This window comes from Pseudopipra pipra, chromosome 26 (genome assembly GCF_036250125.1).
Source record: "Pseudopipra pipra isolate bDixPip1 chromosome 26, bDixPip1.hap1, whole genome shotgun sequence".
Lineage (NCBI taxonomy): Eukaryota > Metazoa > Chordata > Aves > Passeriformes > Pipridae > Pseudopipra > Pseudopipra pipra.
The window spans coordinates 1790477-1814484 of record NC_087574.1 but is presented as its reverse complement, the minus strand read 5'-3'; the positions used below and the strand labels follow the sequence as shown (position 1 = coordinate 1814484).

General features: G+C 55.5%; 1 protein-coding gene across 2 annotated transcripts in view; it reads right to left on the bottom strand.

Moving 5' to 3' along the window:
- Positions 1–215: 215 nt before the first annotated feature.
- The window catches only part of SCN4A (sodium voltage-gated channel alpha subunit 4), a 44708-nt gene continuing 20915 nt past the window's right edge, over positions 216–24008 (bottom strand). For both annotated transcript variants that reach the window (XM_064636703.1, XM_064636702.1), the window contains exons 11-26: positions 23718–23882; positions 23363–23486; positions 22432–22670; positions 20345–20518; positions 19658–20014; positions 16008–16442; positions 11263–11392; positions 10797–10951; positions 9243–9416; positions 8415–8537; positions 7894–8172; positions 6610–6663; positions 4884–5021; positions 4167–4271; positions 3177–3447; positions 216–2729 (exon numbers count right to left, since the gene is read on the bottom strand). In XM_064636703.1, coding sequence (XP_064492773.1) covers positions 1537–2729; positions 3177–3447; positions 4167–4271; positions 4884–5021; positions 6610–6663; positions 7894–8172; positions 8415–8537; positions 9243–9416; positions 10797–10951; positions 11263–11392; positions 16008–16442; positions 19658–20014; positions 20345–20518; positions 22432–22670; positions 23363–23486; positions 23718–23882 — 4116 coding nt within the window. In that variant the 3' untranslated portion in view covers positions 216–1536. The remainder of the gene's footprint in view (positions 2730–3176; positions 3448–4166; positions 4272–4883; positions 5022–6609; positions 6664–7893; positions 8173–8414; positions 8538–9242; positions 9417–10796; positions 10952–11262; positions 11393–16007; positions 16443–19657; positions 20015–20344; positions 20519–22431; positions 22671–23362; positions 23487–23717; positions 23883–24008) is intronic.

Genomic DNA, 24008 nt, shown 5'->3' with positions numbered 1-24008 from the left:
TCTCATGAGGATTTTTTTTCCCTTTTGAAGGCAGAAGGTGGTCAGAGGTGAACTCGGGGCCTTTTGTGTGTTTTTCGTAGAATCGTGGAACGGTTTGGGTTGGAAGGACCTTAAAGCTCATCTTCAATCTAAAGTTCCAGCCTCCTGCCATGGGCAAGGACACCTTCCACTAGACCAGGCAAGGTCAACACCTTCCACTAGACCAGGTTGCTCCAAGTTCCATCCAACCTGGAACTGAACATTTCCAGGGATGGGGCATCCACAGCTCCTCTGGGCAACCTGTGCCAGTGCCATTTTTCTTGGTTTTCTTTCTTTTTGCCCACCTGTTTAAAGAGCAGCAAAACCCTTTTTCCCCACAGGAAAACACTCCTCTACCCAGAGATTTCCTGGTGAGGACCTGAATGGCCCCATCCAGCTCTACAGAGACCCCAGCACGTGCCTCAGGATCCCCTCTGGAGCCCCAGCCAAGGGAAGGAATCTCTGCTTGAGGACTTTGGGATTCACACCCTGGTAGGAGCATTCATTGCATTGAGCCCCCCGGGGCCTGTGTGGGATTTAAGGGACCCCATTGAAGCAGCTCATGGAAAGGATCATCCAAACACCTGCTCCGATCCCTGGGGGTCCATCTCCTTAATTAACACTAACGAAGAGGACATTGGGAACGCCAACCAAGAGCACTCCAACAGGACATTTCCTCTTGCAACGGGGCTAGAAAAAACCCTAGAAGGTTTTGTCACAGAGACTGGGGATTCTTGGAGGAGGTTTTCCAAACCCTACCTTTGCCCATTGCTTTCCTGCCACAAAATCTGGATGAAACAGGAAAACAGAGAAAAAACATGACTATGAATAGTGTTTACATTCGTATCACAGAGCCCTGAATGATTTATGGTTTCAATGCATATTCAGAGACCTCGAAAACCTGATATTTAACCCTGAGAACATTTCTGCAGATGCTTTGTTTTGGCTATGCAAACCAATTTTTAAGACATAATTGCACTTTCTTTGTAGGTAACAAAAAAATAATCATCAAGCTTATTCAAAGGTTCAAAAGAAAGGTGCTACTTTAAGACTTTGGAGATTTTTGTTCACAAAACCTTGTGTTTTCTGTAATTATTCTTAATGTTATTTCACTTGGCTCATCTTTCACTGGTTGCTTGGCTGCACTCTGGAAGAATAATATACAAGAAAATCTCTTAATTGTGAAATAACATTAATAAATAATTACCTTAAATGTACATACTCTTTTGTTAATGTCTGAAAAACATTGTTACCGTGATGAGATCATTTCAAAACTAACATGTTTCTCTTTCACCAACAACAGCTTTCACATTCAGTTCTCATAAGAAAAATAATTAAACTCTTTGCAAGTGCAGTGAGCTGGAAAACCCGGGAGGAGATCCTGCTTCGAAAGGTGGCTGCTTGAAACATCTGAAATTAGCTCAATATATAAGATCTGGTGATCTGTGCATGGAAGAGCTCTTGGGCAGGAGATACAAATGAAGCCTTTTCAGGCTGGGCCAGAGGTGGAAGCTCCTGTTACACCAGCGACTCCTTCACCACGCGCTCCTTCTGCCAAGCTTTTGCTTCCTCAGGAGCACCTCGCGTCTCTGAGCTGGGAATGGGCTCGAGGCCAATGGCAGGGGTTGTCTCCACCTCTGTCCCACTGTTCCCGTAGATCTCCTGCATTTTGGTGGCAATCAGACCCTCCTTCTCGGGCGCATCCTCGCCCAGGGTGTCCTCATCCTTGCTCTGCCTGTACATGTAGGACGCCTGTTTCACCGAGCGCCTCAGGAGGTACCTCCGGAAGGCCCTCTGGATTTTGGTGGCACACACTTCCTCGTGTTTCCTTTTCAGAGTGGTGGTGATGGGCTCATAGGAAACCTTCGAGGGGTTTGCAGCCATGAACTTCTCCTCCATGCTGGCCTTCAAGGCATCCATCTCTCCCGAGTCTCCCAGCACCTCCTTAGTCAGGGCAAAGAGGATGTCCAGGCAGTGGATCTTGTCCCCAGCAACCATCGGGAGATCCATGGTGATTAGTTTGATCTTGTTTGGCTTGGGAATCTTCAGTGGCTCCTGTAAGGTGTCCACAAAGTCAGACAAGGTGCTGTAGGCGATGAATTGGGTGGCGTCCGGGTCGAACTTCTCCCAGGTTTCATAAAACATCTCAAAGTCGTCCTCGCAGAGGGGCTCGCTGCTCTCCTCCGTGGCCACGTTGAAGTTCTCCAGGATGATGGCGATGTACATGTTCACCACGATGAGGAAGGAGATGATGATGTAGCTGCAGAAGAAGAAGATGCCGATGGAGGGGTTCCCACAGTTCCCTTTCACCGAACTTCCAGGGTTTTCCAGCTCGGGGTCGCAGTCCGGGGGGCCGCTGTTCAGGATTGGGTTGAGGAGCCCGTCCCACCCTGCTGAAGTGGTGATCTGGAAGAGGCAGATGATGCTGTTCCCGAAGGTTTCAAAGTTGAAGATGTCATCGATCCCCGACTCCTTCTTCACGTAGGCAAAGTTGGACATCCCGAAGATGGAGTAGATGAACATGACGAGGAAAAGCAGGAGGCCGATGTTGAACAGGGCAGGCAGAGACATCATCAGAGCAAAGAGGAGAGTCCGGATGCCTTTTGCCCCTCGGATCAGCCGGAGGACACGGCCGATCCTGGCCAGCCTGATGACCCTGAAGAGGGTGGGTGACACGAAGTACTTCTCAATGATGTCGGAGAGGACGATACCTGGGAAGGGATGAAGGAGAGGTGAGTCTGCCCTGCTCTGCAGCCACCATCATGTGCCAGAGCTGGGCAGACACAGGGATGTGAGGCCACCCCTGATGGTACACAACACTCTGCTCCTCTGGGGACAGAGGGGACATATAAAAAATAAACTCAGAGCACAGGGTTGACACAAGGGTTAAACACTGGCTGCTCCATTTCAGCAGCATGGAGAGAAGGGGGAATAACACCAAGGAGGAGTGAGAGACATCCCCAGCCCCTCACCCAGCTGGTGGCATGGGGTGGCCTCACACCCCTCTTGTCTCAGGGTCCTGCTGGCTTGGCCCTGCTCAAAGCATGGGTGTAAGAGGGGGCCAGTAGCAGCTTAGTGGCTGTGGATTGGTGAGACCATTTCCAGTCTTCATTATCCAGTGGGATCCCTGAGGAACTGGAGGGACCAGCAGGACTCACCTAGGATGGAGAGGATGACCACCACAAAGTCAAAGATGTTCCAGCCAATGGTGAAGAAGTAGTAACGCAGGGCAAACATCTTGAGCACACACTCCCCGGTGAAGATGACGATGAAGACCAGGTTTATCTTGTAGAGCACAGATGTTTTGAGCTCGCTTTGATCATCTGTTTCCACCATCATGGTCACCATGTTAAGACAAATCAGGATCATGATGGTTATGTCGAACACTTGCTTGGTAACAAAGTCAAACACCTTCCCTTGGAACTTGTTCTGCCATAGGGTGATGATGGAGCACCAGAGGTGAGGTGGGACCACAGGACAGACACACACAAAATAAAAGACACAAACAGAAAGAGAAGAAGGAACCGCATTTAAAAGAGCACTTAAAGCCTCAGGGTTGTGGCTGGTACCGGTCTCACAGCCCCAGAAGTTATGGGGGGAGGATACCCAGCACCTCACAGGATGGAGCCCGTTGGTAACACCATGATCAGGAGGTGTGGGCACGGGGAACAGTCACTTTCTAGTTATATCCACAGTTAACAGGGCACAAATAAACACATAAAAAAGGCCTCAGTTGTGCAAGGCTACCAAACCCAACCCCAAATTTCAGCTGTGAATGCATTGGCTGGACCAGTGTCCCTCCCAGGGGGGTTGAAAGCTGAGCTTTCCCCAAGCCCAGCTCTCTTCCACAGAGGAGCTGGGAGCTGAGCTAGGAGAAAACCCAAGTCCTCGCAAAAGACATGGCCTCAATGCCCTTGCCAGCAAAGCCAGGGCTGAAGGGCAGACCCAAAGGAGGTGGCCTGATGTCAACTTCTTCTGAAGCCCCAGCTCTTAGCGAGCTCCTGTCTGAAGAGTAGCAACAGGGAGCCAGGATGTGGCTCCTTGCCCTGCAAATGATCTTCCCCAGATCCTTCTCATTCCCTCTGGGACAGCTGATGGATTGAAGTGTTCCCTGCATGCTCCACTCCAGGGGGATTAACCCAACCTACCGACGGCCTGGGGATGGGCTTCTGGGGTTTCTTGGAGCCGAGCTTCTTCATGGCATTGTAGTATTTCTTCTGCTCTTCTGTCATGAAGATGTCTTTGCCTCCAAAGTATAGAGGGAATCGCTGCTGTTAGTCTCTGGAATTCACCTCTCACCACCAAACATCTCTGACCATGTCCCTGCCCACCAAACATCTCTGACCATGTCCTTGCCCACCAAACATCTCTGACCATGTCCCTGCCCACCAAGTGTCCCCAGCCAAGCTCCTGCCAGGCACTGCTCTCTGCACTGGCTCAGTGGTCCTGCTGGGACCTCACTCAGTACCAACAACGTCCTGCCCTCCCTCCTCCTGCTTCCCCGCTCCAGCACCCCTGAGGTGTTAGTCCTGTGCTACTTGCTCGAAAGCAGGACTTGAGCATCAACTTGATGCATAGAAAATTAATGAGAAATGGTCACAGGGTGGGAAAAGTGATAGCACAGGAAAAAGAAAATGCAGTTTCCATTTGCCTCCACCCCCTGCAGCCATGAATTAAGTCCTGTGTAAATGCTATGACCAGGACACCAAGCCTTGTGTGCCCTTTGTCCAGCACAGGGAGCCACTAATGGATGAGAGTCCAGGGATCCATCTGAGCCCTGGGCGTGGTGGCTCTGGTCCCCTCACCCTCCATCCTGGAGCAGCACCCCAGACAGAACAGCACTGCAGGACCCAGAAAATACTCATCTTTTTCTTCTGCTGGTTGAAGTTGTCGATGATGACGCCGATGAAGAGGTTGAGGGTGAAGAAGGCGCCGAAGATGATGAAGATGACGAAGTAGATGTACATGTAGATGTTGATCTCATACTGTGGCTGCTCTTCAATCTGTCCAAGAGAGAGGGGAGATGTGAGGTTAATCCTCTCCCAAAAATGTGTCCCAAAACCCCGGAGAAGGGGTCGTGGTGTTGGAACAGAGCCGTGGGGTGGCTGCTCCACAACTTTTGGCCCTGTGGATTGAGTGATCCCTGTGGGAGCAACCACAGGAAGGGACACCCATGTGACACCATCTGGTGGGACAAGGAAATGCTGACCCCTGATCCCACAGCACGGGCTGTGGAATAGGAAAGGATGCCCAGGTGCAGAGATATCGATGAGCAAAAGTGAGTTTCCTCCCAACAGTCAGCATTCCAAGGACTGAAGTACAGCCAAGAGGGGAAAGGAGAAAGTGGGTTAATTTGCCATGCCAGCACATGGGGGTGGCTCAGCCTGGCAGCCTTGGGCAACACTCATCTCAAGGGGCATCCCTTAGTTCTGCTCTGCATTTGGCTGGAGATGTGCCAAGCTGTCCTCACTGGCTTCCCCCATTTCGAAGAAAGCTCTTGGCAGGACAGGGTGGGTTTGCTCCCAAACCAGCTCTTTGCCCCAGGTGCTCTGGGAGGCAGGAGCCTGAGCTCTGTTTGCAGAGGGCCCTGGAAGCTGAGCACCAGCAGCTATCCCTGGGGTGAGCAGAGCTGCTGTTTCTGGTGCTAAAAAAAGGCAATGAAAACAATGAGATTGGGCCCGTGGGTGTGTGGGATGACCCTCCCTGGTTTGTTAGAGAACAGCAGGAACAGTTGCTGCATCAACTCATGGTAGTGTGTGTCCACATGGACACTGTTGGGGATGGATCATGGTAGAAACAGCCTTTGCATGACACTCTTCAGAACAGATGGTTGTTTTTTTTTAATAACCCATTTAACCCAGAGGTTAAATGTTGGCTGCTTTGTTTTCATAACCCATTTATTGCTCAAGGCAAGCCAGGCACTTTCTGCAGGGTGGGATAAGCTTTTCCAGCTGGAGGGGACATGGAGGGCATCAGCTCACAGCAGGGTGAAGGATGAGCCCTCCAGGCTGAGCAGGGATTTTGGACTCTGAACTGAAGCCAAAAGGAGTGAACTCAGCCCCAGCTGTATCTGGGTGGGGTGGGAACCTGGTGTGGGGGCCAGGCTGCAGCTGGGATGCAGGTGACAGTGACATGGGTGGCACAGGGACTCAGCTGGCTGCTCTTTTTGAGGCTGTGCACCTCAGCAGGGGGGATGTTGTGGCTGCCCCATCCCTGGAATGTCCAAGGCCAGGTTGGATGGGGCTTGGAGCATCCTGGGATAGTGGAAGGTGTCCCTGCCCATGGCAGGGGGTGGGACTGGACAGTCTAAGTTCTGTTCAAACCCAAACCATTCTGGGATTCCATGATATGATAAATTCTGTGGGTGTCCCCAGTCTGAAGCCCATGTCCCTGCTGAAGCCATGGGTGGGATGCAGGCAGCCCCCAGCACCAAAGGGCAGAGCCAGAGGTGATGCTGCAGCTGAGGATCCATCCCAGCCTGTGCTGAGCTGAACCTCAGCTCCAGGACCCTGTTCCCAGTCTGCTATGGGGAGTCAACCCCTGGAATGGCACTTGGTGCTGGTTGTGAGACCTCCCTGTGTGTCCCCTCACCTCACGTGAGTCCACGGCAGCGTACATGATGTCCATCCAGCCCTTGAAGGTTGCCTGAGGGAACAGGAATGGTCCAATTCAATGATCTGAGAGTATTTTCCAACCTAAATGACTCTATGATTCTCTGAAAGTGGTGAACATATTTTCTGGGAGGTATTTGGGGCTGGGAGGGGAGGGAGTGTGATGGGTGCGTGTCTGGGGTTTAGCTCTGGGCACTCCTGCTCAGCCTGGAGTTACAGCTTCTCCATGCGACTGGCAGGAGAGGGGGACATGACTTGAATCCACAAGAAAAATGTCCCAATGCAGAAACAGGGAGATTTGCCCGTGCACATGCTTGGGCTGTTCTGGAGCTGAGATTACCAGTGTTTCCCAAAACACTGCTGCCAACCAGGCTGGGAAAAGAAGTTATTGACTCTTCTCCCCAAACCAAAGTACATTTTCCCAACAGCAGAGCTGCACCCTGGCTCCCTCCCACTCCCAAGCTGTGCCACCTCCACAGCCCTGACTTCTGTGCCACTGTTTCCATAATCAGCTGGATTTCCATCCCAGCAGGGTGGGGGTCTGCACTGCACCTTTTACGGGGACTACACTGCGTCTGTTACAGCCTTTTGCTGCTGATTTGTTAAACAAAAGGCCTGAACATCTTGTTTCCTGAATCTGATGGAACAACAAGACTGAAGAGGAAGCTGAATTTAAAAGCAGGTTAATCAGCCTGGCTCATGCTCCGATTCTGCAGCTGCCAGTGGATCTGATGGGAGTAGCCCCAGCCCGGCCCATAATGGAGCCCACAGCTCTATTTTTACTAAATCTGTGCTGAGCAGTTCCCCTTTGCTGCCTGGGGTGAGTTCTGTGGAACTCGGCTGCGTTCGCCCACCACCTGCAGGGGACACGTGCCCCCTTTTTCCAGTCGTCACCCTCCCTGTGCAGAAGTTCCACAGCCCACAGCTACGGCAGACTGGACTTTCCAAATGGGTGAGGGGGGTAAGAGAGAGCCTCTCCTCCTCACTCCTGCATCCTGTGCTGTGCAGGGGTCCCTTTGCAGCTCCAGGCTTGGGGCTACTGATCCTCTGCAGCAGCTCCCTGCTGACACCTTCCCCTCCCATCCTCTACCCTGCCCCTTTCCTCCTTGGCTCTGTAGTGGTTTTTTGGTGTTAAAACCCAGCTTTGGAGCTAAGAAGCAGCTCACAGACCCCATGTGGGCATCAGGGCAGCATCCCACTCCAGCCCTGATGCCAACCACGCTGCCCTGCACCTCGGATGGTGGCAGCTGCCCTTGGTACGTACCACCTGCAGCAAGGAGAGGTATCCCAAGCCCACGTTGTCGAAGTTGACCTTGACGTTGACCCATCTGACCTCGTTGGTGTGGAGCAGGGCCATGCAGTCGCTCTTGTTGTTCACCACGCTGATGTCGAAGAGCTCCCCCGTGGTGGTGTTGACACACCTGTAGTACTTCCCCGCGAAGAGGTTCACCCCCATGATGCTGAATATCAGCCAGAAGATGAGGCAGACCAGCAGCACGTTCATGATGGAGGGGATGGCGCCCAGCAAGGCGTTCACCACCACCTGCAAGGGGAGAAGAGCCCCTGGAGGAACCTGGCTGGGGCATCAGGCCAGTGATGACCTGGACCTTCATGTGCCCGTGCCCCAGCAGCACCAAGTGCACTCAGACTGGACCAAAGCATCGATCCCTTTGATCTGGAGGCCCCTGAAAACCAGCTGGGACGTGTCCCTGGTGCAGGTGGCTGCTGAAGGGTGCAGTGTTGCGTGTCATGTCAGAGCCAGCAGCACACAGGGCAGTCACTTACCCTCATGCCTTCGAATCGGGACAGGGCACGCAGCGGCCTCAGAGCCCTCAGTGTCCGCAGGGACTTGATGGCTCCCAGCTCGGAGTATCCCAGCCAGTTTGCTGTCAGGCTGACCAGGGAAACCTGGAAGGAGCAGCCCAAGGGATTAGCACCATCTCAGGTGGAAACACAACTAAGCCACGTCCTCCAGCTCCTGCCTTCCCTCTCTCCCCAACACTTCCTCAGGCTGGTGGCCATGCTCTAGTTTTGGGACATAGGCATTGAGTCCTTGGGGTCTGTGGTGACCAGTCACCTCAAGGATCACAGAATCCCAGAATGGTTTGGGTTGGAAGGGACCTCAAAGCTCATTCAGTTCCACTCTCCTGCCATGGGCAGGGACACCTTCCACTAGACCAGGTTGTTCCAAGCAGTGTCCAACTTGGCCTTGGACACTTCCAGGGATGGGGCAGGATGTCCCCACCTCTTGAGTGTGAGGGTGGAGCTGATGGGGGACACAGAAATACTGCACAGGAAGAACAGCTTGCTCTGTCACGGAGCATTTAGGAGACCCCATGTCCCTTCATATCCCTGCTGGGATCTCGTAGAACAGCACAGGCTGTTCTTGGCTTTGGTGTAAAACAGAGGTGGTTTGAAAGGGTTTCTGCAACCAGGGAAAGAAATGGTCCATCCCGTGGAAGACCATTATTTTAACAAATGTTCTCAGCCCTTGTTCCACAGCCACACCATTATCCTTTCAAATACAGTGTGGGTTCATTTCCAACAGCCTGCTGCAATCCCCTAATGCCCCCAAACCCCTTGGCTCTGGCTCTAGAGGTGCTCATCACGTACATCAACGATGAGGAAATCCAGCCAGCACCAGGCATTGGTGAAGTACACCTTGAAGCCATAGGCCACCCACTTGAGCAGCATCTCGATGACGAAGATGTAGGAGAAGACCTTGTCTGCGTATTCCAGGATGGTCCGGATCACCTTCCGCTGCTCGATGTAGATGTCCTCGAACGCCTGCAAGAGGCACGGAGCTACGTGACAGTCATTCTGCCATCAGACCCGCTGCTTCCCAGGGCAGCCACATCCACCTGCTTCCCTAGGGCTGGGGGAAGCGTTGGGAAGCTGAGAGCCTGATGATGGGTGGCATTTATTCATGTACCCAATCAACTTGTTTGCAAGTTCCTGTTGGCTTTGTGGGGTGGTGTTTGACTTGAAGCAAAAAAGTCCAGCTCCATCAGATTCCCACCCATCTGAAGTCAAAAGCCAGGACACCAACCCACACCTTTGGATGCTTTGAAAACGCCCTCAGGACTTTGGGTGACTGCTCCACCCCCGGGGTTTGTGAGGTGTCAGCAGCCAGAGGTACGGGTGTGGTGACCAGGTGTTGCACAGCTCGTTTAGCACAGCTGTCAATTCCGGCACCAGCTACAACCTCAGACATCCCCAAACTGCACCTCAGAGCACGATGCAGACATGTAAAGTATGTCTGAAAACCCCCTCAGTCCCTCTGTTCTCCCTCCCTCTCTCTTCACCTCCAAACCTGCAGAGAGGTTGGTCTTTCCAGGGGCCTCTGGGTTGATCCAGCCCAAAAATTCAGAAGGCCAATGGGCTGACACACAGCTTATTAATGAGGTGGATTTAAACGGACATCCAGGTCACGGAATCACAAAATATGCTGGGTTGGAAGGGATCCACAAGGATCATCGAGTCCAGCTCCTGGCCCTGCACAGGACCTTCCCCAAGAGTCACACCCTGTGCCTGGCAGTGTCATCCAAACAGTCCTTGAGCTCTGTCAGCCTTGGGGCTGTGCCCACTGCCCTGGGGAGCCTGGTCAGTGCCCAACCACCCTCTGGGGGAAGAATCTCTTTCTAATACCCAACCTGACCCTGCCCTGACAGAGCTCCAGCCATTCCCTGGGGCCTGTCCCTGGTCCCCCCAGAGCAGAGCTCAGTCCCTGCCCCTCCTCTGCCCCTCCCCAGGCAGCTGTAACTGCAGTGAGGTCTCCCCTCAGTCTCCTCTTCTCCAGCTGAACACACCAAGTGCCCACGTGAGGCCGAATAGAAGGTGCAGAAGGTAGTTTGTGGCTGACATCAATAACTGGAGTGGGAGCTGCAGTCACATCCCTCGAGCCCATGGACCAACAGCCCCTGGATGCTGGGGAGGAGCTGCCACACCACAACTCTTAGAGTATGTTTAGACCCCCTTGCAAGGCTGTGCATTGGACAGACCTGAGCCAAACGGGCTTTTCAATCCAACATCTGCCCACAGCTGTGTGACTCGGCACAGGAGACAACCAGGACACGCCCAGAGCCCGGGTCCTGCCCACCTCCCCGTGCTCCCCGTGCTGGGAAGCTGCTGCAGAGCAAGTGGGACCAGGCGGAAGGTGGGACCTACCAGTGCCCCACTGCTGAGGAGGATCATGAAGACGATGAAGGTCTCGAACCAGTCGTGCTCCACGATGCGGAAGCAGGTTTTCCGGATGTTCCACCATATCCTCCCTTTCTCGCTGGTGATGTCCACGTAGAGGCAGGGAAACCGCTTCACGCAGGCTGGGGGTGGGACACAGAGCTGGGGGTCACCTCCTGGCCAGGGTGTTTCCACCAAGGAGACACTATCCATGGTTTTTATTGGCATTTCAAACTGTCAGTGGTGGAGGCTGGAGCAGGACCCTGCTGGGCTTGGGTGGGGTGGAAGAGGGGAGCCCCATGGGGATCGTCTCTGGGGTGGTACAGGAGGATTTGGAGTTTGGGCTGAGCTCAGTGAGCCGGGGGTCCTTATGCTGCAAGAATTGGTTGGCACTGGCCCCTCCACACCCCCCTGCCCCTCTCCACAGGGTCTCCTGCCCTGCTTGGCCCCTCACCTTCGGTGAAACACTCCTCGGGCTCGTTGCTCTCCTCGGCCACTTCTGCCACCTCCTCCTCCTCGGGGGCGGGGGGTTTGTAATCCACGGTGCTGCACAGGGACGAGGCGTTGTCGCTGCACAGGGGGTTCTGCAGAGGGACAGGAGGATTCAGGCTGGGCTGCCCTGCAGGAGGGACACTCCTGGGCTTTGGCTGCCTCCAGCCACCCTCCTCCTGCCCCTGGAGAGACCTGGCAGTACTGGGACAGCTGGTGGGACCTGGCTGGTGGGACCCCATGGCTTGGAGGATGCCCCAAGTCCCTCCCCTATGGAAACACAGCCCAGAGTGAAGCTGTTGAATTGTCCAGGGCTGCAAACCTTGGAGGGTTGTTGGTACCTGAGCTTTCACAAGCTTCACTTTTCATCCAGCTTCAGAGGAGCAAAAGGTCCCCTCACCCCACCTTCCTCCCAGCACAGCAGGTCCACCTCCCATCTACTTGTACCAACACCTCAGGCTGATTTTCTCACCTCCTCCTCCTGCTCTGCATGTCCCCATTGAGGAATTCCTCTGCCAAACCCCCTTTGGTGCAATAAGACCTACAGAAACCTAAGAAGCCACCATGGCACTCCTCTCACATCCTGCCGGCTCGGCTCGTGCCGAAGGGCCCTTTGCCTGAGGTTCACCCAAATACCTCTCTCCAGCTCCATCCTGCTCCACAGCTCAGCTTGGCTGACTTCCCAGACACCACTCAGCAAGGCCCGGAGGGGCTGATGACAAGAGAAAACCTTGGCAAGCCCCTGGGATTCTTTTTCCTCTGTGTTTTTTTTTTTTTTTTTGGCTTTCCGAGAAGACCTTCTGCAGCACTTGAATAAAGAGCAGATCCCCAACCCTGCCTGTCCTACCTGGGAGCAGCAGGAACCAGAAGATCTTGGATAGGTATCTCCAACACGGGATGGTGTTGGTTTTCGTGGGAAGGAGAAAATCCTCCCCTGAGGCTGCTTGTGCTTTTGGAAGTGCATAAAAGAGCTGCTCCATCCTCCAAAAAGCAGGGAAGAGCCCCTGGAGTGAACTGAGGCACCGGCATTGCCTGCAGCTCCAGCGGCCACAGCCACATCTCCATGAGCAGATGTTGCCTTGGGGAAGGCGCAGGACACTGCCCGGAGGAGCAGGACACGGCTCTGGGGGTGGCACGACCTGTCAGCTGGTGGCTCTCCAGGATCAGTGGGACCACCCTCTGCTGGGGCTGGAGGAGGGGAGAGGAGGGCCAAGGGGATTAGGAGGCCTCGGCGTGGGGCCAGGCAGGCTGTGACCCCGGGGAAGGACACAGAGACCATCTGCTCCAGGACAATCCTGCAGAGGGATGAGGTGGGGACAAACCAGAGCAGCCACGCTGGAGATGGGGGGAAAGGTGTCCCTAGAGGGGCACTTGGACAGCTCATGGAACCCGGGAGCTCTGTGGCTGGTGCTCAGGGCAGGTCCTTTCGAGTGGGGATGGGGATAACTGTGCTGGTCCCATGGCAAGAGCCCCCAAGCCCCATCCCTGGGGGCTTCTGAGCCCCCCCACGCTCCCCCAAACCAGCAGGTTTGCAGAGCAACTTCCATCACAGACCTGGTACAGCACATCCACCCTGGCTGGGGGTTTCCACCCAAATCCAGGGCTTTTGGCATCCTTGCCAGCCCTGAGCATTGGCATTCGGGTGCTGCATACCCCCGGGACCCCCATAATTCAGAGCACTTAAAGTCCTTCAGGTTGGAAAAACCCTCTGAGATCATTGAACCCACCCTCCCCTCAGCACTGCCAAGGCCACCACTGACCCGTGTCCCCAAGTGCCACATGGCTTTTAAATCCCTCCAGGGATGGGGACTCCACCACCTCCCTGGGCAGCTGTGCCAGGGCTGGACAACCCTTTCTGCAGAGAAATTTTCCCAATATCCAACCTAAACTTCCCCTGGCAGAGCTTGATGCCATTTCCTCTCCTCCTGTCCCTTGTTCCCTGGGAGCAGAGCCCGATGCCCCCCTGGCTCCCCCCTCCTGTCAGGGAGTTGCAGAGCCAGAAGGTCCCCCCTGAGCCTCCTTTTCTCCAGGCTGAGCCCCCCCAGGTCCCTCAGCTCTGTTGACAATATCCCTGTGATGCACCACAGCCCAGAACATATCCCAGGACACATCACCCTGCCCAGCAGGATGGGACCCCCAGGGAAAAAGCCTCCAGGAGGAGCCCTGAGCCCCTGCACTCATCCTGCACATCCACAGACCAGCCTGTCCCCTCCTCACTGCTTTGAGCTGCAAAGGATGAAACAACCATGAGATGCCAAAGTGCTGGAGCAGAGCAGCTGCGAGGATCCTGCTGCTCTCGTTTCACCCTGAAAACACCTTTGCCTCGCAAAGGAGCTACTCAGGAAGGAGGAGAGCATTTATCAGCATCTTCTGAGCAGCCCATGCAGAGAAACCCCCCGGTTTTCACTCCTCACGGTGGGCTGTCCTCGGTGCCAGGCGGTGTGCTGGGCTTTGGCTCCACCTGGAGCTGATCTCCGGCATGTGAGCACACCCTGCCGGCACCAACCCTCCCCGGGGGCCAGCTCAGGGCTCCCACCAATTAGACCTGATTTCTAATTACCATTTCACCTTATATATACATGGGCTGGAAGAGCTGGGGGTGTTCAGCATGGAGAAGAGAATCATAGAAACAGCTGGGTTGGAAAAGACCTCCTGGATCATCAAGTCCAAGCCTTGATCCAACCCTGCTGTGGTTCCTGGACCATGGCACTGATGCCACATCCAGTCTCACCTTAAACACCTCCAGGGACAGTGATTCCACTCCCTCCCTGGGCAGCCCTTTGCAATGGCTGATTACTCTCTCCAAACTAAACCTCCCCTGGCACAGCTGCAGACCCAGCCCTCTTGTCTTGCTGATGGTTGCCTGGGAGAAGAGCCCGACCTCCACCTGGCTCCCCCCTCCTGTCAGGGAGTTGCAGAGAGTGAGGAGGTCTCCCCTGAGCCTCCTCTTCTCCAGGCTGAGCCCCCCCAGCTCCTTCAGCCTCTCCTCACAGCACTCATGCTCCAGTCCCTTCCCCAGCCTCGTTGCTCTTCTCTGGACCTGCTCCAGCCCCTCCATGTCCTTCCTGAGCTGAGGGCCCAGAACTGGACACAGCACTCCAGGGGTGGCCTCACCAGTGCTGAGTCCAGGGCAAGAATCACTTCCCTGGACCTGTTGGCCACACTGTTCCTGAGCCAGGCCAGGATCCATTGGCCCTCTTGTCCCCCTGGGCACACTCTGGCTCCTGTTCAGCTTTCTGTCAATCCAAACTCCCAGGCCCTTTTCTGCCTGGCTAAAAGGCAGAAGATTCCAGGGAGACCTGAGAGCCCCTTCCAGGGCCTAAAGGAAGCACATAATGGTGGCAGTGAACTGAGGTCCCTGGGGACCTCACAGCCCAGGCTGGGTGTGTCCCCCTGTGGTGGCCAGGTTGGCATTAGCATCACTTCTGTGCAGTGTGCTCTGGCACGGGCTGGGTGTGCAGGGGATTAGTGCCACGGGACTGCAGTTGTAGTAGGAAAAATTTGGGGGAAAATGCCAACTCTCAGCCCTCCTGCTGGCAACAATAAAGGGAATGACAGCACAACCCCTCCTTGCCCATTGCTTTGACCAAGGTGCTCCAGGCACACACGTCCCCTCTGAGTACAGCTTAGCAGCACGGTCACAGTGGGTCACAGCCAGCCACCACCTTTCCTTCTGTCCCCTCCTGCAGCCCCAGCTGCTGAAAACAGTTTTCCCAGCTAAAAACAAAGAATCAGGATAGTCTCCTCTTTTTGCAGAGCCGCTGTCACTGCGCTGAGCTGTGAGGATCCTGCAGAAGGGGGGGAGGCGAGTGGCTCCAGGGTTTTGGGAACTCTGGTTCATTCTTCCTGGGCTCCCTATGCAGTCACATCCAGGGGCTCAGCAGCACCATGCTGCCTTCTACCCTGGCACACAACAGGACTAGTTGGGACAGAGCTTCCCACAGGCCCCCCAGCTCCTGGGCAGGCACATTTGCCATTGACAGTCATGACAAACCCCCCATCAGAACTGCTTTTTATTCCTATGAAACCCCTCTCCAGATTGATTTATCTGCCCTCTCCACCCCAGCACCCTCAGCCTCCCCACATTTCCCCAGGACCTCGGGGTGAGCAGCAATTTCCCACCAGCCCATCACCCTCCTTTCTGTGTCCACTATTCCTGAGTTTCTTGTCCCCCTGCCACCCTCCCAGTGAGGTGATCAGCGTCCCATGAACCCTGACAGCTCCCCCCACACCTCAGTGCTGATCTCAGCTGTCTGATCAGCTTTGGATCCAACCTGCATCGCTTCATGTTCACTCCTGCTAAGCTCCTCCATCTGGTTTCATACCCCCCTGGTGATGCTTTTGGAGGCATTAGCAGTGGATCCAATGATAGTGCCATCAGCAGATTTCCTGGCATCAGATTCCTCTGGAACATCTTTAACCCCAAACTGAGCGCTCTGGTCCCTGCACCATCCCTGGGGTGTGAGGGCCCCTCTGGCATTAGCAATAACCCCATAATCTGACCCCAAACAGGCCAAACCTCTGCTTGGACCCGACCCCCAACTCCAGGTTACACTGGGAAATGCCAGGTTGGGAAACCCCAAGTTTGGCTCCTGCCACACACTGTGGAAAATCTAAAAGTAACTCAAACGAGCATCGTTCTTTAAGCAGCAGAGCAAGAACGGGGCAAGCCCTGGTTTGGGGTGAGACCTTTCCACCTGCCTTCCTTACCTTGGTGGTGTCCTCGGTCTCAGACTGGGTGCTGGTCTCCTCGTAGAGGTCAGACTCCTCCGAGGCGATGGGGACCTGCACCGTCAGGTTGGGGTTGTTGATGAAGTTCATGTGATCCAGCTCGTCCATGAAGATGTGCTCCTTGCCGGCGATCCCGTCCAGGTACCCCCCCGACTTGGTCTCCTGGGTGGTGTCCACGTGGTTCAGCACGGAGTTTTCCCTCTTGCTGGGCTCCTGCTCCTCCTCCGGGGCCACCTTCTTGCCCTTGCAGAGCCGCCGGAGCAGCGTGAGGAGCGCGGCCTTGGCGAAGGCGATGCCGCGGCTGATCCTGCCGATGGCGATCTGCAGGTTGTTCAGCTCGCCGTCGTCGTCCGACGCCGCCAGGCTGTCGGCGCTGAAGGAGCTCAGCAGCAAAGCCAAGAAGAGGTTCAGCACCTGGGGGGGGGACACAAAACCCCAAAAACACCAGCCTTGACATCCAGCGCCAGCCTCAGCTCCGCAGGGACCACCCAAAGGGGCTGTGGAGAAACCCCTTCGCTGAGCGTGTCGTGGGCTCTGTCCTCCCCTCACCCAGCTCTGGGGACTGCAGGGGTGCCAACCTCATCTCCTGGAGGACATGGACATGCTCCTCCTCACTTCCTCCTGGGCTCTGATGCCCTCAGCATCACCCCCAGCTGCCTGGGTCCTGCTGATCCATTTGTAAGTGATACCAGTCATGGCTTCAGCCCCTCTCAAACCAGCTTCACCATGTCCCTCCCTTTGGTCTCTTGGAGCTCTTGGCCTGGCTGGTCCCCATGTGGGACTCCCCACCACCCACAGGGATGCAACTCAGCTCTGGTGGGGAAGCCCCATCCCTGGAAGTGTCCAAGGCCAGGTTGGACGGGGCTTGGAGCAACCTGGGCTAGTGGAAGGTGTTCCTGCCTATGGCAGGGGGTTGGAATGCGAAGATCTTTAAGTTCCCTTCCAACCCAAACCATTCTGGGATTCTCTGATTCTATGGTTATGTCATTTCTCTCCCCAGGCAGAAAGCTCCTGCTCGTTGTCCTCCCTGCTGCAACTCTTCCTCTCCTCTTCCCTGGTAGTTCAGATGCCCAGCATGCTCCTGAGGGTCTCCCACACCCCGGTGCCACAGAGGAGCCTGAGCCCCCCCCCCTCATCCCTGTCTCCCAGAAACTGCTCTGCTCCATGGAAAGTGGGATTTCATCTCAGCTCATGGGATGCAAATGCTCTGTACAGCTCCAAACACGGGCTCTTCTGCTTCCTTTAGATCTCTCCTACTTCACCATGCCCAAAACATGACTGGGCCCCTCCACAGCCTCCCCTGGCACAGTTTGACTCACTGCATGCCAGAAATCTGGAGCAGCCCATGGGAAGAGGATTGGGACAGGCACCCCAGCACCCAGCCAGGCACCCACTGCCTGGAGCAGAGATGGGCCCAGCCCACAGCTGTTGATGTTTGTGCCCTGTTGTGCCAGCAGAGTATCTGAGCCGGGAATTAGCTGCTATCCAAGGTCACTGCTGCTTTCACATGGCTCATACCATATGCCTTAAACCTCGTCTTTAAATAAATCCCCCAGGCCCATCAGTTTAATGCTTACGTTAAGTACCAATTACAGCTAATAGCTGCCGTTGGCTCTGGCTTTGTTGGACAGGAGTCCCTTACCTTGTCACCCGACTGACTTCCTCCCTTTTCCCTTAATAACCCCAAAGGAAATGCTCAAAGTGTCATTAACAGTAAAGGACGACCAACCCGTCACCTTATTCCTCCTGCAGGGGAAGCGGAGAGAAACACACACCTCCCTGCTCTGGGATACTTGGGAGGCTCTGGCATACTTGGGACAGGCTCCAGGACTTGGAAATACCTGAGACAGGGCCAGGAGAGCCTGGCAGAGGGGATGAAGGGGGCAGAGACGGCTCTCTACGTGTTTGTGCTCCATGTTTCCCTGCAGGAGCTGCCAGGGCTGGGGTGCAGTTCAGAGAGGGGAACCCCTGCACCTCTGGAAGGGCTGTTGCTGGCCCCACCAGCTGAAAATACTACTGCCCCCCTGTCTTTTCCAGGAGAGTGTCTTGGAGGGGTGTATGGGCTGTCCTATTCCAAAAACAAGCTCCAGAAGAAGAAATATTTCCACAGGCCCAGCTGTGATTCCCAGTCTCCTGGACTCTCTGCAGATGGTTCTGCAGAGGCTCCAGCTGTTTATGGGTGATTTTCAGCCTCATTCAGCATTACAATCCAAATGAATGGGTGCCCCTCCAAAGGTGGCATCACAAACCATTGCTGAATGGTGGGTGATGGGCAGCTCAAGGGGTGCACAGGGCTGCTCCCTTTGTCTGTCCAGCACACCAGGACACCCTGGGGCGAGCTCTGTCCTGCTCTGGGGACCAGTTCAAAGCCTCAATACTTTTCATTAGCCAGGGAAACCAAGCAGCACCCAAATCCCAACTTTCTGTCCTGGAAGTGGGACACTCCAGGCTGCCCGGTCCCTGACCCAAGCCATGGGGTGCTCTGTGTTTCTCCCTGGGGCTCTTTTCACCCCTCTGGAGGGCTTTGCCAGCCGCCCTGGGGACGGAGGCGTCAGCAGCTCCCCGGGCAGATAGTTTTTCAAAGCAAATTCCAAAAGGCTTACACAACCCCGGCAAGTAACAGGAGCGACTCGGGCAGGCGGCCGCTTCCCTCCCCTGCCCTGCTCCTCAAGAAGGGAGAGCAGGGCCCACACAGGCTGGAAAACAAGCTCCAAAGCTGCCAGCGAGAGGGTTACCAAGTTTAGAAAGGATTTCATGCTCTCCTGGAACTTGCAAACCTGCAGGACAGTCAGTGAGCAGCTTGGATTAGTGGGGAGGGAGGGAGGCAGGGAGGGGGTGATGAGGACCAGGACCCATGGAAGGAGGTGCAGAGGGGTCCAGGGTATCACCTCCTGCACTGAGGTGAGGACTGGGAATGTTGGGAATCTGCAAGAGCCTTGGGAGGGGGCTGCTGCCGAAAGCAAAGGGCCAGCCTTGGGATGTGCTGGATAGAGCACTGCCTCCATCCCTCACTGCAGGAGGGGGGCAAACAGGGAGGAAAGCCTGAAAAACCAAGTGGAGAAGAAAGGCAGCTTGAAGCTGAGCCCTCTTTTGTCCCAGAGTTGCTCCTGGCTCTGTCTAAAGCCCGTTGTTGTTTTCCGTGCCTCAGTTTCCCCCTCAGTCCCTGATCTGGTTTCAGCTGAAGGTCCCTCAGAAATCGCTTCTCACCCTGTTTCACACAGGGCTGACACACAGCACGTCCCACCAGGCCCATGGGAGGGAGGTAGAGCCCTGTTCCAGTGCTCCTGTCCAGCTCCAACCAGCCCTGTAGATGAGCTGAGCTGGACAGTCCTAAGCCGTGCCAGGGGAGGTTTAGGTTGGACAGTAGGAAGAAAGAGTGATTGGGATTGGAATGGGCTCCCCAGGGAGCAGTCACCGACCCTGGAGGTGTCTAAGAAGAGACTGGATGTGGCATCAGTGCTCTGGTCTAGTTGACAAGGTGGGGTTGGGTCATGGGTTGGACTCAATGACCTCAGAGGTCTTTTCCAACCTGGCTGATCCTGTGAGTCTGTGGTTCTGTGACTCTGTCCCCACCCCACCACACCCTCTGCCCCTGCCCCCCACCTTCCACCCCAGCCCTAAGAACTCACCACGAGGTTCCCGATGACCATGACCATCATGAAGACGATGAGGCACATGGTCTGGCCGGCCACCTCCATGCAGTCCCACATGGTCTCGATCCACTCCCCGCACAGGATGCGGAAGACGATGAGGAAGGAGTGGAAGAAGTCGTTCATGTGCCAGCGGGGCAGGGTGCAGTCCACGGAGATCTTGCACACGCACTCAATGTAGCTCTTCCCGAAGAGCTGCATCCCCACCACGGCGAAGATGAAGACGATGATGGCCAGAACCAGCGTGAGGTTCCCCAGGGCGCCCACGGAGTTGCCGATGATCTTGATGAGCATGTTGAGGGTGGGCCAGGACTTGGCGAGCTTGAAGACCCTCAGCTGTGGGGAGCAAGGAGGGGAGGTGTTGGTTTGGCTTGGGGGGTGTTGGTTTGGCTGGGGGGGTGTTGGTTTGGCTTGGGGCTGCCGTTGCCACAGGGTGTCAGCAAGGCTGTGACGCTGCGGTCACACCTCCACGTGGCTGTTTTATGAAGGCAGGAGGGGTCAAACACTCTGGGAAGAGCACAGGCTCTGACTTTCCTAAATATTTAGCTTGACTCTCAGTGTTATCTTTAGTTGGTGACCACTCTAGAGGAGGCTGAACGAGCCATCTCCACCCGGGTGCCAATCACAGCCACAGCCCCCAGGCACTGAGTCCTCCCTGGCACCTACCAAGCGGAAGGAGCGGAGCACGGAGAGCCCCTGCACGTTGGCCAAGCCCAGCTCCACCAGGCTCAGGGTGACGATGAAGCTGTCAAAGATGTTCCAGCCCTGCTGGAAGTACTCGTAGGGATCCAGAGCAATGAGCTTCAGGACCATCTCCGCCGTGAAGATCCCTGTAAAGACCTGTGGGAAGCAGCACCCTGTCACTTTGGTTGTAGAGCAGTGCAGAGCCTTGGGGTGGGGGTGGGCAGCACCTCTCTTTTTTGGTGTATTCCCAAAGAATTTTGCCCCTTTAGGTCCAGTCCCAGCTGGGAACAAGCTCCCCAGCTGCTGCCCAGTGTGGCTGGTAAAGCCAGACTGGGAGTACTGGTGACTGATTGCTTCTGGAGGGACACAGAGGTGTGAGTTAGCTGCTGGAAATTAAAAATAAAAGTTTCACTGGCAAAGGGACCCCTTCTGAATAACTGGTGAATCACAGACACCCAGCACTGGGAACTGGGCTGCTACTGGGATGCCCCTGTCCCTCCCTGAGCCTTGTGACAGCTGATCTGGATTTTACACATTACTCCTTCCCTGGGACTACAACAGCTCTGTGTATTATCACGTTACTCCAGAGAGGGCTCAGCGATGTGACAATTACCATCCTCGATGCAATTCCATGACACAGCACGTGCAGAGGGGCCCGGGGACAGATTTGGCCTGGATGTGGATAGTGTTGGGACACACAGGTCTGTGCCTCCACTGGGCAGGGAGGAGAGGCTGCAACATCCCAGCTTCTGCTCCAGCATCCCAGGGGATGGTCCTCACATGGCCCTTGCATGCCAGCCCACAAATGTCCCCTGCTCTGTTCATGCTCCAGCATCCCACGGGATGGCCCTTGTGTGCCCTTTGAATGCCAGCCCACAAATGCCCCCTGTTCTGCTCCTGTTCCAGTATCCCAAGGGATGGCCCCCACATGCCCTTTGAATGCCAGCTCACAAACACCCCCTGTTCTGCTCCTGCCAGCTGACCCCTGCTCTTGCCCTTTACAGCCTACATGGGACAGGCAGCAGCACTGCAGCTTTAATTCTGGCACAGACAAGAAATTTGGGGGGAAACCACATCTCAGTGGGAGCTACTTCTCCTGCTCCCATCCCTACCTGGCCCTTTCCCAGCAAATCATGCCCAGCCAGAAAAGCTGCTGGCCCAAAGGAAGGGCTGGAGCCATCCTGCAGCGCGACCGTGCCTTGAGCACCAGCCCATTAATCCCCTTGTATTTCCTGCCTGAAATCAGAGACAAAGCAGAAATGTGCTGCACGGCGTCCTGCCCGCCTGGGCACAGCCACTGGCATCTGTCACTCCAGGGCCTGTGCTCAGAGAGGTCTCAGCAAGTGCTGGAGCAGGGCAAGGTGAGAGGAGAAGAGATGGGAGCTCTCCCATCCCTTAATGCATTTCCCCCTGCTATCAGGGGCCTCCTGGTCTTGTCCCACCAGCAGATTCCATGCAGCTCAAAGCCACTTGCCCTGAGCTCAGAGCAGGAGCAACCACAGCTGGGTGTTAAATACACCTATAAAATCAGGACAGCTCAGATTTGCAGTGATTTCACATGGAAAAGCCCTGATTATTATTATTTTTAGTGCTGCCAGCGTTGTTTCTTCCTGCTCAGTGGGGACTGGTTTGCTCCCACAGTATGGAATTCCCCCTCTCTGCCCCGTGGCCACCCAGCATCACGAGGACAGCGTGGTGTCAGCCAGGGCTGGCAGCAGCTCGTGCCTGACCCTGGGTTGTGATGTAGAGGATGGCTCAGGAGAGCTCTGCAAGGCCGTGGCCACACTGGAGATGCACCAAGGCAGGCAGAGGCTGCAGCAGGAGGAGAGCAGGGAATGATGGATCCCCCCCACACCAGTTCCCTTGATCTGGACCATCCTGGGGTCCAGCCCTGAGCGGGGATGCTGTGGTCAGACCCCTGCAGTGCTTTCTCAGGGATGTGTTTTCAGGCAGGAATCCACACTGTTTGAATATCACAACAGCAGCAGAGGGGGGGATCTGCCCACGGGGTGGGAGATGGGGCTGCTGTGCCCCTAAATGGGAAGGATGGATTGCCCAGAGCTGCCTACCAGGTTGCCCACAGACAGCACGTTCTCAAACTCCTCTGTCATGGGGTAATGCTCCATGGCCATGAAGAGTGTGTTGAGCACGATGCAGATGGTGATGCCCAGGTCCACGAAGGGGTCCATCACCACCATCTTGACAAACTCCTTCAACTTCACCCACGGCAAACAGCAGTTCCAGACCAGGAAGGTGTGGGCAAATTTGTACCACCAGGGCGGGCACTTCTGGTGAGCTTCCTCCAGCTCTGAGGGCAGGAAAGGATGATGATGTCAGTGCAGGGTTATCCTGTCCTCACCCTGGTGGGCAAGTGCCCTCTAGAAGTGACTTCTCCTGAGGCCCTGAACCAGCCCTAGACCACCTATGAGTTTAATATGGGGGCTCCCAAAAGGAGGAGCCCTCCCATGCCCAGGCACAGCGACATTGCAGACTTTACCCTCCCAGCTGGAGAGGGATGGAAAGGTAGATCAGTCAGGGAGCTGCTGGTCTCATCCTGCTCTCAGCCCCTGGGCAGGATTTGAGGTGTCCCTGCCACACTGAGATTGGAGGGACATCCAAGGGAACTCCTCTGGGGTGGCCAGAGGGTTTTGTTCCCGTTCCCAGGGAGGACAGAGCCTGCTGTTGCTGAGTTCATGGCATATTTTGCTGAAGCTGAGGCAGCAGCTCCTGGGAAATTGGCTCTGGAGACTTCTCTAATCAACTGTAATCCCTAATTTGTGTGAGATATTGGATTATTGCCTCCAGGCATCATCCAAGTGAGCTAGGATGAAAAGCCTTGCTTGGGCATCACTGCAGTGCCCTGACCCTGTATGGAGACCTCAGGCTCAGAGTCATCCCTTGCGTGGGGCTGGGGATTTGGGACAGCCACTGTCACCAACCCAAACCTACCAACACACCACAGGGCACCCACAGCCCTCACCCAGGCTGGGGGAAATGTACCTTCTACAGCGTTGGAGATGACACTGATGGCACTTCCCACCCTCTTCTCGAGTCCTGGCCCGTCTTGGTTGCCCACAGTGAGGTGGTTGTGGTCCTGTTTCTCTGGCTCAAAAGTTGGGTTGAACTAGAAGGAGAGAAGGGATGGAAGGGGAGAAGCTGTTTAATGCACTGAAGGACAGCAGGCAGAGAAAAGGGCACGGTGTGGAGAGACCTCGGGGTGCAAGGTGGGAGCCCCAGGTGGGCTGGAGGCTCGTAGGACCCAACCCACAATGAGCTGGGCACAGGCCCATCCCTCCAGGGGGGTTTGTCAGGGTGGGCACCCTCGGGGATGGCAGAGGGAGAGCCAAGCACGTACATCAATCACTGTATCAGATCTCTGCAGGGTGATCTTGGGGATCACCTGCCCGTTGCAGTCCTTGGCCTTGTCCTGGTCACTGTTGAGGTCCGAGTCGTGCTCCTTCTGCTCCTTCTCGGCCACAGTGCTGGGCAGGGAACCACTGCTGGACCGCCGGTCCTGCAACTGCACAACAACCCACAGCCCCATCACCCCCTGCCCACGGCCCTGGGACCATCCCACAGCGGGCACCAGGCTGGGGAGGGCTTGGGAAAACCATCCCTGGAAGTGTCCAAGGCCAGGTTGGATGGG